Genomic DNA, 19,073 nt, shown 5'->3' with positions numbered 1-19,073 from the left:
ATAAATTATTCAACCTTGCCTTTAGCTGACTACTACATCATTACATGAAACAAGTGCCTACTAGCATTTTAATTTTCATCATCAGTTCTTACCTTGAATGTTCTTCCAAAATATCTTTCTACCATAAAATTGCTATACTCAATGCTTATTTTGATTCTGCGAGAGAGAGAGAGAGAGAGAGAGAGAGGAAAAATAAATAAAGCTCATTATTTATATTTAAGTAGTACACACAATTTGTAATAGTAAATTACAAATTGCGTGTACTACTACTACAGTTTACATTTTGGATAGACTAGTTACAACATCAAATTTCTGATATGTACCTTTTTTTGGGGGGGGTAGGGGGACAAGATACTATGACAGTACTCTGCTCACACAACATGATTAAGTTTGTATTATTATTAACCTCCTATCAACAATTTTCACCCATCAGTTACTTGTGAAGACTACAATATTTTGTCATTCATGTCAATTCCTTCCCAATATATCATTGACGACATCTGTTCATTCCTCTAATTCTTCTCAAAACACTCATGTCTACTGTCTTTAGTCTTCAATCAAAGGTTTTACTTTTAACTGAGCTCTCAGATCAGTAAGCTAAAATTGGTTTGAATACAATCTTGTAAACTCCCAGTTGAGTGTTTGACTAATTTCTCCCTTATTCCATATAAATTAATTCAACAGGTGTTCCCTATCATACCAGCTTTGCTTATTATATTATCTATTTCCATATAATTTTGTTATCTTCACTAAAAATTGTGCCTAAATATCTGAAATATTTTAGTTGTTCTATAAGTTCATTCAGAATGCAGTTGATATTTGATATATGCAGTTGATATCATGTGCTTTTTGTTATTGCTGATTTTCATACCAAAATTTGTTATAGCAATAACTCTATTTAGTCAAAGAATCCTAAAGACTCATACAGAATTTATTTAGGAGTGTAACACTGTCAACATAAAGTAAAGAGCTAAGCTGAATATTTCCAACTCTGATATCAGGTTTAATTCCACTTTCTTTCATAATGTGATTTATATGGATGATGAATAAGATTGGAGAGTGTGTGTATTCATTGTCCTGTGCTTGCTTCAATTCTAACTGTTGACTTATGACTTAAATAGTGACTAGATATAATGTCCTATTTACTTCATATAATTACAGCATTTTGAAAAGCTTTTATCTAGGCACGTGTATGTCTTTATCAGATCCACAAAACTTAAATACAGATCCTTATGATGTGCCCATGATTTCTCTATTATTTGTCTTAAAGTGAAAATCTAATCCTGATAACTCCTATTTGACAAGAATCCAGCCTGTTCTTCATCTCCAAGTTTCTTTTCCACAATTTTAACTTAGCCTTTTTGCATGTATTAGTTTTTACCTAGAACACTCAGTAAAGAAAATCAACTGTAATTCTCTCGTTCAGTTTCACTTCCCTTTAAAAACTATACTCCAGGCATCTTGATTTTTGCCTTTGATTATGCCATGCAGAAATAGCAAAACTTTTATATCTCCGTATTTGACTATTTCCAGATGCTTTTCCATATTACAGGTGACTGATGGCTTTTTTCTACCTCAAGCATTTGCATGTATTCTGGCTGCATTCCTTTTGAATATTATCAGTTTTCTACAACTGTTCTATCACTCCTTGTTTCATTTAGTAATCTTCCAAGTAATTGTTGAAAGTTTTTCCACTTGGTTATATTATAAATTAAAGGTGCCAAGAAATTATATTCTTGGTTTAATCCTTTATCCAAGTGTAAACAAAGTTTGTGCCGGAAGTATGTTCAGGACAGGGCAACTCATATATAGAAGCTAATGACATGCTAAGACATTACATGCCTTAGTATCCAATAATGCAAAGCACATATCCTTACAGACATGTATAATGCTATGCATTGTCTAATATTATTAGACCGGTTTCGACCTTTATTGGGGTCTTATCAGTAGGACCCAGAGGTGATACCAAGGTTGAAGTCATGCAGAAATCATATTCCCAGAATGCATAGCATTACCGTACATATCCGTAAGAATATGTGCTTTGCATTATGGGATACTAAAGCAAGTGATGTGAAATCATTAGTTTCTATATACGAGTTGCCCTGTCCTGAAAATACTTCAGGTGCAAACTTTGTTTGCTTACACTTGGATAAAGGATTAAGCTAAGAATATAATTTCTTGGCATCTTTAACTTTCAAATAATTATTTTTCATGGTTATATTGTATGGTTTTGTGAAGAGTAGGTCATGACTAAGTAACCTGCTCACGTTTTATAATACATGACAGCTGAGCTGTATGAAGATAATGGGTTTACAGTGATACTGCTGGACTTTGCAAAGGCCTTTTATAGAATACCACATGGAATTCTAATCAGTAAACTGCAACACATGGGGATGGCTATAGGTTGAAATGGATAGAAGAGTGGTTGAAGGAGAGATATCAGAGATTAGTTTATTCAAGGGTAGAGTCCAAAAGAAGGCCTGTGAATAGTGGCATGCCATGTACAGACCCAGTCTTCTGCCTAAAATTAATAATAGAGAAAAGAAGAGAATATAATTTAGAAACACATATTGCATTTATTGACTTTGAAAAAGCATTTGACAAAGTTAAAAGAAACATTATTTAACATATTAAAAGAAAGACAAATACCAAATAATATCCTAAAAGCTATCACAAGTATATATGAAAATAATCAAATACAAATAAGATTAAATCATGAGCTATCATATACAAGAGAGATAAACCAAGGGGTCCGACAGGGATGCCCCCTCTCAGCAACTCTTTTTAATATCTACTTAAATGAAATAATAATAAAATGGAGTAAAAATTTACATCAAGGAATTAAACTTTCACCTACAGTTAACTTAAACACTCTCCTCTTTGCAGACGACCAAATAATAATTACAAATTCTGAAGATAACTTACAGAAAGCTATTTTAAATCTAAATGAGATATCCAAAGATTATGGTATGATAATATCAACGGAATTATCAAAAACTATGGCCTTTAAAGGACAAGATCCAGCAAGAACTAAAATAGTATTAGATAACAAGATCTTAGAATAGGTGAATTCATTTAACTACCTAGGATGTATGATCACTTATGAAAATGAAAAAGATATAAACGTAAAAATTGCAAAATATTTAAAAATAACAGGAGTAATTAACTATATATTTAAACCAAACCTAGTTCAAAAACAAACCAGGCTAAAAGTATACAATACATTAGCCCTACCCGTCTTAATGTATGGAAGCGAAATCTGGACAATAAAACAAAAAGACAAACAAAGATTAACAACAGCAGAAATGAAGTTTATGAGAAAAACTGCTAAGTATACCCTATTTGATCACAAAAGAAACGAAGATATTATGAAAGAATTAAACCAAGAACCAGTAATTGAAAAAATTAAAAAATATAAACATAGATGGATGGAACACGTTCAAAGAATGAAAACAGAAAGATTACCAAAACAAGCCTTAAAGTACAAGCCATTAGAAAAAAGAAAACCAGGACGTCCTCTTAAACGATTCAATGATGACTTTTAAGGCCGGAACAGGCCATACTAGGCCTAAATCCTTGATACGTATGATGATGATGATGATTAAAGAAATACATTTATAGAAGTTTTAGTGAATCTGTGGTGTGTATGATATGTCAAATAAGAAAGAGAACTACAACAATGTATTGTAATCAGCAAAATACAGATTGGATTTGCAGTCAACAGGAAAAGGTCATTGGTAAACAAATGAAAGAGTAAGTGAAGGAAGAGAGGAGCACTCCAGTAATAGTTCTTAAGCTTAAAGATAAAGAATCAAAAGTGGATATTCTAAATCTGACAATCCTTGATATGTGATTATCAAAACTTCATCTATGAGATGATAGATGAACTACAATGGTTGTGTAATATTTCATGGGATGAAGGGAAAGCATCAAATGAATGGACAAGATACACATTAATACCTACCCATTCGCAAAAAAGGAACTGCAAAAACTAAAAAACAATTGCTCTATCAAGTCATGCGGGAAAAGTACTTATAATGATATTAACAGAAAAAAATAAGGAAACTAATGGAAGAAAATCTAGATGAGTGAGCAGGATTCTGAAGAGACAGGAATAGTGTGCACTAAATATTAACTGTGTAGAAAGTGCTACATAAAAATATTCATGCCTGCTTAGTTGACTTACAGAAAGCATTTGACAGCATAGATCATAAAGTGGCATGGGTTGTACTTGAATCTTATGGAGTGAACAGGAATGTGGTATGTTTATTGCAAACCAATGATAATGCAGAGGTTACTTATGAGAAATTGTGGAGAAACAGGAAGATGGTTCTGGACAACAATAGGTGTAAGACAAGGAGACCCAATATCCCTAGCATCTTGATCACACTATTGGAAAGAACAGCAGATGCCAGTCAAGGTACAAAAATCGATAATTTATGATTTACAGATAAGTCATCATTGAAGAAGCAGAACTAGAAAGAAGAGTACTCAAGTGAAGAAGCAGAGATATTAGTTGATAATGAACATCCAAAAAGAATTAGATTATAAAAAAAAGCAAATAAATATCAATAGACATGAACCAGAAGAGGTTAAAAAAAAAGGAAAAAAAAATAGAAGACTGAGATAACAAAAATGAAAACAAACCTACAAGGCAATGTACAAGAACAACGAATCAGTGAGCCTTGCCATAAAGCTTAGACTGCTACAAATGTGCATATTCATAAATGCTTTCTATGATTGTAAAACATGGGTAATGATCAAAGACTGTATATGTTTTACCTAAACTCAGTCATAGGTGGATAGCGATGCTACTTTACTAGGGAATTATTACCCAAACAAGGTGGCTTCCTGTAGCCTTCCTTGACTAATAGGATCCTGTATCTGTAGATATGTGCCACAAGGCCAGTTTGCTTGTTTTGGGGGACAATAAACCTGAGTTTATAAGAGTTAAAAACCCTCCACATAAGACCAGCTAACTCACCTTTGATTGTAAAGCCCCCTGATAAAAGTTCCTAGCATCAGATTTTGGATTCAAACCTAGATCTTCCCAACCAAATGGTTACACAGATTCTGATCAAAGACTAAGATTAATATTTGCATTTTTGAAAAAACATGTTATAGAAAGATTCTACAAATTAGATGTAGAATGGTAACAAATGAACTCTATAAAAAAGTAAACTACAAAGAGAATCTAATGTAGAAAATAATTTGAAGGAACTTAAGCATTTTGGATATATCTGCAGGATGGATAACAACGGAAAGATCAAAACCTTCATATTTGGTACAATGGACAGTATAAACAGGAGAGGATGATCAAGATGAGCAAAGATTTGAGCAAGATTTGAGTCACCTGACAATGGACAGAAAGGAGTGGCAAATATTGGTAAAAACTACATCAGACATCAATGTCCATCATTGGACCCATGGGCAGTGATGATATGGGATACAAAAGCAACATACACATAAATTCCATCTATGAGAAGTAATCAGTCAAGAATGTGCAATTAGGAAAAGTGAGATAAGTAGTGATTGAAGAAGCCAAAAATTGAATGTTTTTTTTTTTTTTTTTTTAGTAAAGACAGTTAAATGGAAGGTTAACATCACTGAGATTGGAATTAGAGGGGTAAGATAGTTCCATTATAAAAGTGCCTCCAAGACAGAAGCAGCAAATTTTAGACCAATTACTATATCTTGAGCAGTGGTTAAAGTGGTTAAAAGTAAAATTTAGAAATGGACAGATAGGAATATGATACTCTATAGACACAGCATAGTTTTGTAAAAGGGAGATCCTGCCCCAGTAATGTACTCACATTTTATAATAAATGTGACAGTAGAATCGGATAAAGGAAATGGCTGCACTAAGATACTGCTGGAATTTACGCACATTTGACAGAATACTGTATGGAAAATTATTACATAACTTGGGGCAAATGAGAATGGATATGAGATTGGTGGCATGGATGGTCTGATAGACATTAGAGAATGGTGTATGGAGTGGAATCAAGTTGAATGAGGGTGACCAGCAAAGTGTCCCAGGTTTCTGTACTAGGAGCACTACTACTCTTTAATTTATATATTAACCCCCCAACCGGCCACGATGTCTATAGACGTCGAGATAAATCTGGATACGAAGCTTTTAGAACTTCGTATCGATTGAATAACATGGATAAGAAGTGCAATTTGGTGTCACTATTTCATCCATATTTGCCGGTAGGGAGGTTAATGACATAGCAGACAATCTGAGTGAGGATATTCAGTTTGCTGATGATGCAAAACTGGGGAGGGCAATAGTTGATAAAGGTGATATAGACATCTTGCAAGATGATTTAAATAAATTGGCAGTGTGGGTAAAGGACAATGGTTATCAGTTTAATGTAAAATATAAGGTAATGCACTTTGGGATGAAAGGATTACATACTTCATATCATACTGATCTGGGGTGATGGTGGATAGATATTTGAAATTCAGAGGACATATTTCAAGAGTTTGGCAAAATAACTCAGAAGATTACTTGAATGTTGAAGACATTGACAAGTAAAGATAGGGAGGTTGGTATGTCCCTCTTTATAAGGCTATGATTTGGTCACATGTTCACCTGTGTTTCTAGGGGACAGGGAGGTGGTGGAGAGGATCAGAAACAAGTGACCAAGATTGTGAGAGGTCTGTGGAATATGCCCTATGAGGATAGATTGAAGGTGTGTGGGTCTGCAGAGGTTAGCTGACAGGTGGAGAGGGGACATGATAGAAACTTATAAGTTACTAAAGGAATTCTATAAGATTGACACACAAAGAAATTTTCAATATATGGGGAAGTAAAGGGAAAACAAGTGGTCACACTTGCAAGATGTCTAAGAGTGTGGTTAGTAAGGTGTGCAGACCAGGTTCTTTACTTGGAGAATGGTGAATGACTGGAATGAATTGTCCGAGGTGGTTGTGTGTGCCCCAAAAGTGAATAAGTTTAAGGAGATGTATGATAGCTATTCTGTTAATGAATAGTGTAGGTTTCCAATAATGAGTCTTGACTCCATGGAGTACCTGTATAAATAATAATAATCATATAGAAATAGTGGATATTAAAGATCCAACATGATTTCAAAGTCAAATGTTTATAGAAACTATGAACATTAACCGGCCTGGTCGGCTGAGTGGTTAGCATGTCTGCTCTCCAGCCAAAAGGCTGCGGGTTTGAATCCCGCCGTGGGCATGGATGTTAGAAGAACACAGTTCTTACATCTGCAAACACGATTATGGTCAGTCTGGCCTTGCAGATCATGTTTTGGATACATCCCACATGATCTCCTGGGGAAAAACTACCATGCTCCACCATAGTAAATTCAAAAAAGAAAGACTATTCTTTGAATCTGCATCTGCACTCAGGAATCAACCTAATTTAAACAAATACATTAAACTTCCCAAAATTTGGGAAACTTTAATTATCAGAGATCCCTCTTTATATCCCAGGCCACTTGCAAATGCCCATAGAGGGCGCACCACCTAGATAGGACTTTAGTTTCACTCACTATCATATTATATTTGTGTGTGTGTTGTTACAAAAAGTTTTTGTAATCCCCAAAGATGTCTCTGTGACGGGGATGAAATATTGGAAGTATTAAAATTAGTTTTAATCCTTTCTCAGTACTGTTAATATTCCATTAAACTTCTAACATGAATTTATTTATGTATTTTTGGAAGTCCATATATTCGGGGAGGGTGTCTAGAGTTAAAAGGTAGAGTTAAAAAGTCATGGTTAAAAGGAAACCTGCTGAAGAAATAATGATTCAGATCGAACGTGGTATCAATAACCTTCCAAACCATATCGCCAACAATATCAGACTGGATGTAGCCAGTAATCTCACCAAAGCAAGACCACCAAAAACCAATCTATCCAAAGGAGAATATAAAGCTATACAAGAAATGAAGAAAAACAAAGAAATAGTAATCACCAAAGCAGATAAGGGAAATGCCACTGTGGTTCTCAACCAAACTGACTACACAGGTAAGCTTAATGCTTTGTTAGATCAGGCTACCTACCTCCGTATTGAGTATAATCCCACCAACTCCCAAATTAGAACACTCCAAAGGGTCCTTAAGAAGGTCACTTCTTGGCCTGTGGAAGATACTAACAAATTAAAACCCTTTAACTCTAGATCCCCCGTATTTATGGGCTCCCAAAAATACATAAACAAAATGTGCCATTACGTCCCATAGTAGATGGCATTGATTCCCCCACATACAAATTAGATAAACATTTAGTCAAAGTGCTCACACACTATATTGGCAACACACCATCACACAAAAAACTTAGCCCACTTGAAAGCCAGTGTAGAAAACCTTACGCTCCAACATACTGACATAATGGTCAGTTTTGATGTCTCCTCCCTATTCACAAATGTCCCACTCAAGGAAACCTTAGAGCTCGTCCAAACCAAATTTCCTCCTGATATCTCAGCCCTATTTCAGTTTACAATGAACTCAGGCTATTTTGTTTGGCAAAGAAAATTCTACAAATAGATAGAGGGGATAGCCATGGATTCACCACTCTCCCCTGGCCAACTTCTTTATGGAGACTTTTGAAGAGAAAGCTCTAAACTCAGCCTCACAAAAACCCACTGTTTGGCTTCGCTACGTTGATGATGTGTTCGCTATTTGGCTACATGGCTCAGATACACTCCATTCCTTAACAAACTTAAACAACCAACACCCCCAGAATCCAGTTCACCTTGGAAAAAGAGGAAAGCAACAGTCTCCCCTTCCTACACACTCTAATCACTCTATTTTTTATGGTTTTCTCTATTTACAGAAAACCCACCCATATAGGCAGATACATTCACCAGCAATTCCCCCCCCCCCCCCCAACAATATGGGGTTATAAAAACACTATATAACAGGGAAAAATTAATCTGTTCAGATGATAATGCCCTAACCACTGAACTAAACCACATCCTTAACACTTTCTTAGCCAATGGCTACAACCCCCCAAAAAATATTAAAACCAGTTAACCACAACCCCCCCCCCTTTCATAACAAAGATTACTAAATCCATCACCATTCCCTATATTCGAGCCACCTCTGAAAATTTAACCAAAATCTTAAAAAAATATGACCTGACTTCTTGTTACAAACCATATAAAAAATTGGCATCCTTTATCCACTCCACCAAAGACCAACCACTTCCCATAGACCTACCTGAGGTTTACCAGGTCCCTTGCAGCTGCAAACTGTCCTACTTTGGCCAAACAGGCAGGACAGCAATGCCACAGAATACCACAAACCTACCCCCGCCCCACCTTTCCCATACACACAAAAAATGAACTCCATTCCAGGTAGAGCTTGTTAAGTCAAGCAAATTTTTGTTTGTGTGTGTGTGTGTGTGCGTGCGTATTCATTATTCACTACAATTTATTCATAAATATAAACAAGATCAAAATTCCAAGCTCAAAGATGTCCATTTTCATCATTAATGTTTATACTTTAAATAATAATTTAAATAATTGAAAACACTAATGGTTATACTTTAAATAATTTATAATTTAAATAATTGAAAACTCAATTATTAGTTTGATTAATCACTAATCATCTCACTTTTCCAATTTACATACTTTAGACTGTTTTATCTCCAAGGCAGAATTTACTTTTAGATACATTTGCTGCAATATTCATTGGCAATATCCTCCCTAAAACGTTTTTCTTTGGCTAAAAATCTCTTCTACCCATTTTATCAAACCAATTTGTTTAGTGCACTTATAAAACTTTCATTCTGAATTTTTCTTTTTAAAAAAATTAAGAAAAGACCAGAAATAACAACTCCATTTTTGTTTCCTGTTTGTAACAAAAAATCCTGCTGTTGTTCTTTGGAATGATTGCACTTCATATGTACTTTATAAAAAGAATAATCTATTAATATTCAAAATATAATATTCAGTTTCATGTTTCTTCCTGATTGCCTATCAAGCAATGATATACTGGTGTAATGCAGCTTGGGTAAGGAGAACAACATAAAACATACTGATAGATTACATTGCATCTACTAATACTTTTTTTAAGAGGCACTGTAGCACACTTGGTAATTAGTGATGATGATGCCTTTTTGGTTGGAAAAACTTAGGTTCGATTCCTGTGCAGAAGATAGAGAAAAACTTTTAGAAAGGACCTTTCTATTTCTTAATTTGTTGTGCCACTATATTTAGAAAGGTTAAAATATTTCAACTGAGAATGTTCACATACAAGACAACACATGAAAAGCAAAACAATTTAAGAATATTAATAAAATAAGCTTTGAATAATCATTTCGAATATTTCATATCTAAATATAATGCAACCAACTAGGACACAAAGTTTCAATAATTCTGTTACAGTTTTAAAAAATATAAAAATTAAAAAAAATACTTATTATAATACAATCATTCCCTTACCTTTCTTTTCAGATCCTTTCACAGAAATTTTACTCTTCTTTGACTTCTTAGTAGACGGAATAAATGGGAAAGCAAAATTCTCTTTATCAGAAACTGAGAAATGCCGAGTTGGTGTTTCAGATAATTTTTCATCACAATTTGAAAGAGAATCATATCTGACTGGGGAATGCTGTATAGACTCCTTTTTCGGACTGCCTAGTGTCAGGAGATCAGCATCATTGAGACCACTGTCTAGTGATATTCTCATGCAAGGTGAAGCTAAAGTTTCAAAATCTGATGCAAGGTTTCGACTACATTTCTTTTTTAAAAAAAAAAAAAAATATCAAAAATAAATATGCAGTTAAATTCACATCAAATATAAGATCTTAAGTATAAGAAATTATTACTACAAGCACAGTACCATCAAATACACTGTTCTACCAAAAGAGAATAAGTCATTCTAGTTATACAGTTGCACTCATACCAAAATACCATGAAACTATATATATTCAAAACTATTATCTACTGGTTACTGTGAATAAAAGAAAAAGTGAACTAACATTCATTAATGCCAATAAAATCATAAGCTTACAAGACTAGTTAGGAAAAAAGTAACAGTATCAAGAGCCACACAACTAATGACAGGAACACAGGGCAGTAAAAATAATGCAGCTCATGAATCTTATTTCACACATTTGCAATAGCAGTACAGATAATTGCATCTCTCTTAAACTCAAACATTCACTCACTTTACTGTCATATTTACAGGTTAATGTTTCTCAATATATGTCACTTTTTTAAATAAAGTACATAAATAATAAAAAAAGAGAAAAATTAAAATAGTATTGGTGCAGATAACACTATATATACATTTTAGGCAATTAATATCATTAAGGGCTACTCCAAGGAATCCTTAGCTTCAAGTGAGGAAAGAGCTCTTCAATGAAAGCGTTCTTTCCTTTTACATAGGTATGTTAAATAACTTTATTTATAATGAAATTCAGAAGGAAAGTTTAGAAAGGAAAGATTGGAAAAAAAATATTAAATACTAGTGGCACAACACTAAATTCTTCAATTTAAAGCAGTTCTGTAAAAAACTTTCAGATATCAATTATTTACTGGTAAGTAAATAATATTTCATAAAAGATTGATTTGGGGGAAAATTGTTGATAGGAAGTTAGTAATGATGTAAGTTTTTCATGTAGTACTATCATAATATCTTGTATACCCCTTGAGTGTACATGTAAGGAATTTGATGATGATGAAAAAATTGTATTCCTATTTTCATCCACAGGCATGAATGTCTGTGAATGGCTATGTGACAGATAAATTTCATTGGCTGATGCAAGACCATCTTGTTTCCTGAAGGTCTGAAGAGGTTACTGAAAGTACTATGTGTCTCTAGGACAGGATTTCCATATTATTTAATCCTTAGTCCTCCAACAACAATAATATTGAGGATTTGCAGCCTTTGTGGATCAGATTCACATAAAAAAAAGTTTGAATGGGAAGTAACTTCAGCACAAGGCTTCTTGTATATAGAGAACAGATGACATCTCATCAAGCTGAAATATAGATTCTATAATGTACAGCATACATCCATGCATTTCCAGTTTAAATTTCCATAGCTGTTACTATTATTCATGTCGAAGTTTCTGGAACAGGAAACTGCACAGACATGGAATGCAAATAAATAATTTACTAGCTAAAATTAATTATTTACAAGTTAACATTATTGACAAGTTGACTAGCATTATCAGAGGCAATTTAACACTACACACTCATGGAGGGCAACAGTGGCACTCTTTGTAGTGATTTCCTGTTGTTAATTTGTTACACCATCCTATGCTGATAGGATGGTGTAACAAAAGCTATGTAAAATCATACTGTCTGTTCTGTTACAGTTAACAGAGTTCTGTAGAATTCATGCAGCTTCCAGGAACAGTCTCTCCAATTTAAACACAATTTGTGAGGTAGCCTGGCTTTCTTTCATCTTATAAAGTGATCTTTCTCTAAGGCATGTTGAGATAGTCCACTTTTTGGTTTGCCATTCCAGATGTATTTTTATGTTCTTTTTTCCTGATGAAAGTAGTTTGTCCTGTCTATACGAAATATTGCGTTCCAGACTGCTGTAGAAACCTGGGAAGGAGAGAGAGGGTCCAGATGATCCTTGCTTTTCCTCAGGCATGTAGATACTTTACTAAAAGATATACTGTTTTTATTCTGTGTCATTTCAGGAGGGAGTCCAGATTACCTGTTGTGCTTTTGACGTAGGGTAAACATAGTGTATGTATAGTCTGGTTTGAGGGTAAGGATTTGTTGCTCTTTTTAATGAGTTTGGTGAAGGTTTCATTTTGTTGGAATGATGTGAGTAGAGTGTTGTTCCAGGTGAAGTGCTGGCTCTGAGGATAAAATTTGCTTTGTCCTGGAAACTGAAGTTTTGGGGCAGAATGATGGTGTAGGTACCTTCCTGTGTGTGTGGGCTTATGATTACTTGAACATATGAGGGAGCCATCTGCTTGCATTGTAACCTTTCCCTTTTATAATCTGACTTTGCTTTCCTTTTCTTTTATAAATTCTAATAAACTTTTAAGTTTTTGAAGAAAATCTTCAAAGGCAATGAGAAGGACAATGTGATGTGTGGAAGAGTAATATAGTTTATTCTTTTGACCTTCCTACTTCTTCCTAAAAAGAAAACCCCAGCAGATGACTAACTAGAGTGTCTGCTCTGTGCCTCTAACCAAATACGTTCAGGTAATTCAAGTCTACCATCCATAATTTCACATCTCTTCTAAAAAGTAATGAACAACTGCAGTGCAACCAGTCATCACCAATTTGGAGTCAAACTTCAATTTCATCTCTGTTATTTCCATCTTATGGAACAGGCTACCAGAATTAGTGATTCTCACCAACTAACTTTACAGCAGTAAAATCATGCCTTCCTAGTACACACACCAAATAGCCTTAATCTTTTGCAACTGGATCTAAAAAAAAAATTAATAAATAAAATATGTGTGAGATCGTTCTCAAGAAAATTAATAATGGATAAAATTTTACATATGAACTATTTCGTAAATTAATAATTTTTGAAGCTTATATATAAAATACTGAGTACTAATAGATCTTTTCGAAATTTTCAGAGGTAGTGTAGTTTAATGAGCAGACTACATACTTTAATTTCTGTCAGCTGCTGGTTGGCTTGATATAGTTGAAGAGGACATCCAGATTTCTTTTTTAGTAACAGCAAAAAGTATGTAGCAGTAAAGTAGTCAAACCTCCACTAGGTATACATATAAATATATAAAAATTTTATCACAGAATTATTCTTATTATGAATCTTACAGATATTAAAAATTTAACATTTCATACTACAAATTATATTTCAAAAACACTAGGAATACACATTAGGAATGGAATTTAGTTCAAAAATGTGTTGTCACAAATAGTCAAAAACTCAAACTACATTACAGGACAATTAACAATAATAACTACTAATAACCATCTCTGGCAGTGTTTCCCAACCTGGGATCCGTGAGTAATTCAAAGGGGGTCCACAGGATAGTTTATTTTCATTAAACTTTATCTTATCATGTTACTCATACCTAGCCTAATTTATATGTTCATATTCTTCTGAATATCTCCATTTATAACAGCATTGCATTGTCATAAATGATACATTTAGTGTTGTAAAATTGTAATTTATTACTTCAACTTTATGATATGTAAAATATAAAAAATTTCCATTTTGGATTTTATGGAGGCCGCGGTGAATTAACATTCGCTACGGGGGGGGGGTCTGCGACATATTGACATCCGCTACAGGGGGGGATCCACGATATCAAAAAGGTTGGGAAACACTGATCTATGGTAATATCAAAGTGATATAGAATTAAAACTGTAACATGGAACATACATGGAATATTAATCAATTTATGTGATCATAACTAGCAACTAAAGTCTACTTTATTTTTTTTTCTTTAGCAGATTAAAACTAAAGTGAAATGAGACCTAGTTACAGCAATTCTTTCAGTTTCTCTACAAATAACACATTCCAGGGGATTAAAATTTAATCCTATGATACACCAAAACATTGAGCATTCACAGCATAAAAATTTCAATTCAATTATACTCAAATACAGATTCAGCCAATTTAAGAGAAGTTTACCAATTTCACAATAAGTTTAACATAGCTGAGTAACCAGTTCACTAAAGTATGTCTATCTAATAGTTAGCAGCACTCAATTTAGTCTTCAGAATAGTCCCTAGCATCAGGGCACAGATTCCATTGTAAAACTGCTCTATACAGATCCTTTCCCATGCAAGATTTAACCATATCTATCTATCCAGCATCTAAACTCATTCCATACTGCATCTTTCATGTGCTAAATTGAATTCTGATTTAACAAGTGAGCAACTGCTATAAGAGGGTGGTCTGAAAAGTTAAGAAAAGTGTTGCAGTCTATTGTCTCAGCCTCAACCATAGATGGCAACACTATCGGCAAGAGATTTTTTTTTTTAAGTTGGTACATCTGTCCTAAGCATCCATGTGAAATTGCAAGTAATTCTATCAAGTAGTTATTTTATACAGCTGTCTGAATCAAAAGTGTTGCCTTGAAATGGATAAAATTGAGCATTGCACGGTTATAAAATTCTTTGTAAAAGAAGGTTCAACGTCAAAAGAAATTCATTCGAAGTTCATAAATGTTTATATGCCCTCTTCTCCTTCGTTTTCGACAATTAAGAAATGAGCTGCCGAGTTTAAATGTGGCCGTACCAGCCTTGAAGATGATCCATGTAAAGGATGTCCAAAAAGTGCAACAACACCAGAAATCATTGATCGAGTGCACGATATGGTACTGGATGACCAGGGAGTCAATGTGCATAAAATTGCTGAGACTATAGGCATTTCAAAAGAATGTGTAGGATATATTTTGCATGAAGAATTGCATAAGAAAAAGCTTTGCACCTGACAGGTGCCACGCTTGCTCATAGCAGATCAAAAACGCACTCGCATGAAAATCTCTGAACAGTGCTTGGAGTATTTTAACAAGAATAAAACTGATTTTGTGCATTGACTTATTATTATGGATGAGACTTGGATTCACCATTACACACCAGAATACAAACAGCAGTCAAAACAATGGACAGAAGCCGGTTGTTCAGTGCCAAAGACAAAGTTGTTTCCATCAGCAGGAAAGGTCATAGCATCAGTGTTTTGAGGTGCTAAAGCATTTTGTTTATTAATTATCTTGACAAGAGTAAAACAATAACAGCGGAATATTATTCTGATCTTTTAGCCAGACTAGACGAAAAAAAATTCGTCAGAAAATTCGTCGTAAGAAAAGACCCGGTTTGCAGTAGAAAAAAATCATCTTTCAACATGACAATGCACCTGCCCACAAAGGTGTTTTGGCAATGGGAAAATTGTTGCAAGTATTTAACATATTTAACAAAAGGGATCTGCACTATGAATTGTTGGAACATCCACCCTATTCCCCAGATTTGGTTTCCCTCTGACTTCTATCTCTTCCCAAAACTAAAACTCTTCCTCGCTGGTCAGCATTTTTCTTCGAATCAAGAGGTGATTGCAGATGTAGAAGAGAATTTTGCAGATCTTACTGAGAACCACTGCAGGGACGGAATAATGGCGCTGGAGCACCGCTAGAATAAATGTATTAGTCTTAAGGGAGATTATGTTGAAAAATAAAAATAATTTTGAAATTATAAATTCGTTTTTTCATTGTTAGGTCGAAAACTTTTTAGACCACCCTCATACACTTGGGATCCTGTCTAAAGCCTTGTGCATTCTGGAATTTATGCAGATCGCTATTGTATTACATCACTTCACTATCAATGAAAGTGATTGTTAGATTACTTGATTCTAGTAACCCTTTCTGTCAAACTACTCACACCAATAAGCTGTCTCAGCTACAGGAATACCACTGACATTGGGATGTTGAGTAATTTGTTGATAAACAAGAATTTGTCATCCTCCTGTTACATCTGGCACCAACTATTATATCACTGCTCAAAGTCACTCAGGTCACACTATGGGCTCATTATCAGACAATTACACACCCCATCGCTGAGTATCTGCCTACCTGCCAGAAAGACATATATTATTATTATTAAGAGAGACCTCCAGGGAGTCAGAGACTCATCGAAGGAAGCCACATACTACACACGCTGGCTATCATATTTATTCTTGAATTCATTCACACTGCTTGCACTGACAACATCCAATGCTAATCCATTCCAATCACGCACCACCCTCTGAGAGAAAAATCTAGCTCTTACACCCTTCTTGGCAGCCTTCATTCTCACCTTCCAAGGATGCCCTCTCGTCCTTTCCCCACCCTCCATAAATTGAAAAATCCCATCAAATGAAATCCTGTATGACCCTTTCAGCAGTTTGTAAGTCTCAATCATATCACTCCTCTTTCTCCTGTTTGCTAGTGTCTGCAATCTACAAATTCTTAACCTGTCTTCATAATCAGTATTCGACAATCCTGATATCATTTTTAACACTCGCCTTTGTACTCTCTCCAATATATATCAGAATCGCATCGGAAACCAGGAGACCAGACCTGTGCACAATAGTCCAAGTGAGGTCGTATCAAGGCCTTGTAAAGAGGCAAAATAACATCCTTATCTTTACATGTGAACATTCATTTGATCATTGCAATTATCTTTTGAGTTGTATTTGCAATCTTTGCCACATGGCCCCTGAACTTCAACTTCCTATCTATTAACACTCCAAGATTCTTAGCCTCATCAATTTCTTCTAGCCTAATCCCACCAATATAATACGACATTGGATAGGTAATCATGTCGAAGTGAATGACTTTACATTTACTGACATTGAACTGACACCCGTTTTCCCATGCCCACAATTCCAGCTTATTCAAATCATTCTGCAAGGACTGCATATCAGTAGCATTCACGATTACCCTGCCTATCTTTGGATCATCAGCAAATAACTGTATGTCACTTATCAAATCCTTCCCAATATCATTAATGTACAGATTGAATAACAGTGGACCAAGCATTGATCCTTGTGGCACACCACTTGTTACCTTAAACCTTGCAGACTCAGATCCCCCATACTACTTTTTGATATCTGTCAGTCAGCCATCCTCTTATCCATGCTAATGTTGTATAACCCAAACCCATTTTCTTCAATTTATGCAGCAGTCTGTTATGTTGTATTCTGTCAAAAGCCTTAACAAAATCCAAAAGTATCATGGTGTATCCATTCCCCTTGTCTATTTCAATGGTAACATTGTCATAGAATGTGAGCAAGTTGCTAAAACATGACCTTCCCTTAGTAAACTCATGTTGTTCATTGCAAAGTAGAGATTCACTGTCAACTCATTTCTGAATGCGGGCCCCAACTAATTTTTCTAAAATCGTAACCACCACTCCTAAGATACTAATTGGTCAATAGTTTGATACATCGGTCTTTGCACCACCCTTATGCAATGGAATTACCATACATTCCTTCCATTCTGCGGAATCTTCCATATTCTGAGACTCATATTAAACATCCTGGTCAAAGGAATGATCAATTCAGCTGAACACTCTTTTAGCACACATGCTATATTCTATCAATCCCTATTGCTGAATTCTTATTCAGTTTGTGAAACAGCTCTAATACCTCTGCCTCACACACCTGCGTTTCTTCATCTAGTGAAGAGGTAACAGTGAGCTCAATATTGCGTTCACTAGGTTGATAGCTTTTAACGAAATGGGCACTCATTAATTGAACAACCTCTTCTGCATCAGTAACTCTCACTCCATCTGGATTTAGAAGAGTTATTCTTTCATATTCATTCTTTCTTTTACTTCCAGCATAGCGATAGAATTCGTGTGAGTTGTCTTTAGCAGGCAGAGCCAGTTACTTTTCATAATCAGACTTTGCTTTCTGTACAACAGTTGTTACTATTCTAGCCTGCTGCTTATAACGTTCATAACGGACGTCATCCTTATGCGAACGATATTCCTTCCACATCGTCCTTTTCTTACAAATCTCTTGCTTAATAAGATTACACATCCATTTGACTCCTACTCTATTTATTCTCCGAACTCTCGGGACACATTCTGATATCGCATCATTTAAATATTGTTTAAATGCTTCCCACACACTGTCGATATCCATTCCATCCAGCAACCGATCCCATTCCACTGAACTCATGCTGCGTGAGGAAGTTGTCCCACAACAGCTCAATAAATGCATTTTCATTCTTCTGATGAGATTCTACTGCTACCCAATCAATATTTGTATAATTAAAGTCTCCCATTATGATTACTCTTTTACCGCTCCCCTTTTCTATTTGGTGATGCATTTCTTCATCACCAGCAACCGATCCACCAGGTCTGTAACAACATACCAATGTATAATTTGTCTTATTAGATTCCACCTCACACCAGATGGCTTCAAACGCGCTGCCACATGAAATATTGTTAGTAGTATTACTACATTCATAGGTCTCAACTCTAACTGGATTTAAGTCATCCAATATCATTAGCAGCATGCCCCCTCCTCTCCACTCCATCCTTCCTAAAAATACTGTACCCATGACACTCGATACTAGTTAATAGGTCTGATTCTGATAGCCAGGTCTCACTAATTCCTACAATCTGAGGTCACAACATACTGACTAAGGCAACAAACTCTAC

At 34.9% G+C, this 19,073-nt stretch overlaps 1 protein-coding gene across 1 annotated transcript in view; it reads right to left on the bottom strand.

Moving 5' to 3' along the window:
- The window catches only part of LOC150107996 (maternal embryonic leucine zipper kinase-like), a 201,144-nt gene that overhangs the window by 40,490 nt on the left and 141,581 nt on the right, over positions 1–19,073 (bottom strand). The window contains exons 11-12 of the mRNA XM_090415504.1: positions 13,567–13,674; positions 10,416–10,713 (exon numbers count right to left, since the gene is read on the bottom strand). Coding sequence (XP_090271630.1) covers positions 10,416–10,713; positions 13,567–13,674 — 406 coding nt within the window. The remainder of the gene's footprint in view (positions 1–10,415; positions 10,714–13,566; positions 13,675–19,073) is intronic.

The sequence above is a fragment of the Typopeltis vanoorti genome, chromosome 3 (genome assembly GCF_054136105.1).
Source record: "Typopeltis vanoorti isolate ZY-2024b chromosome 3, IOZ_Tvanoo_1.0, whole genome shotgun sequence".
In the NCBI taxonomy this organism is placed as follows: Eukaryota; Metazoa; Arthropoda; class Arachnida; order Uropygi; family Thelyphonidae; genus Typopeltis; species Typopeltis vanoorti.
The sequence above is the reverse complement of the archived record's forward strand: the minus strand, read 5'-3'. Positions and strand labels throughout refer to the sequence as shown.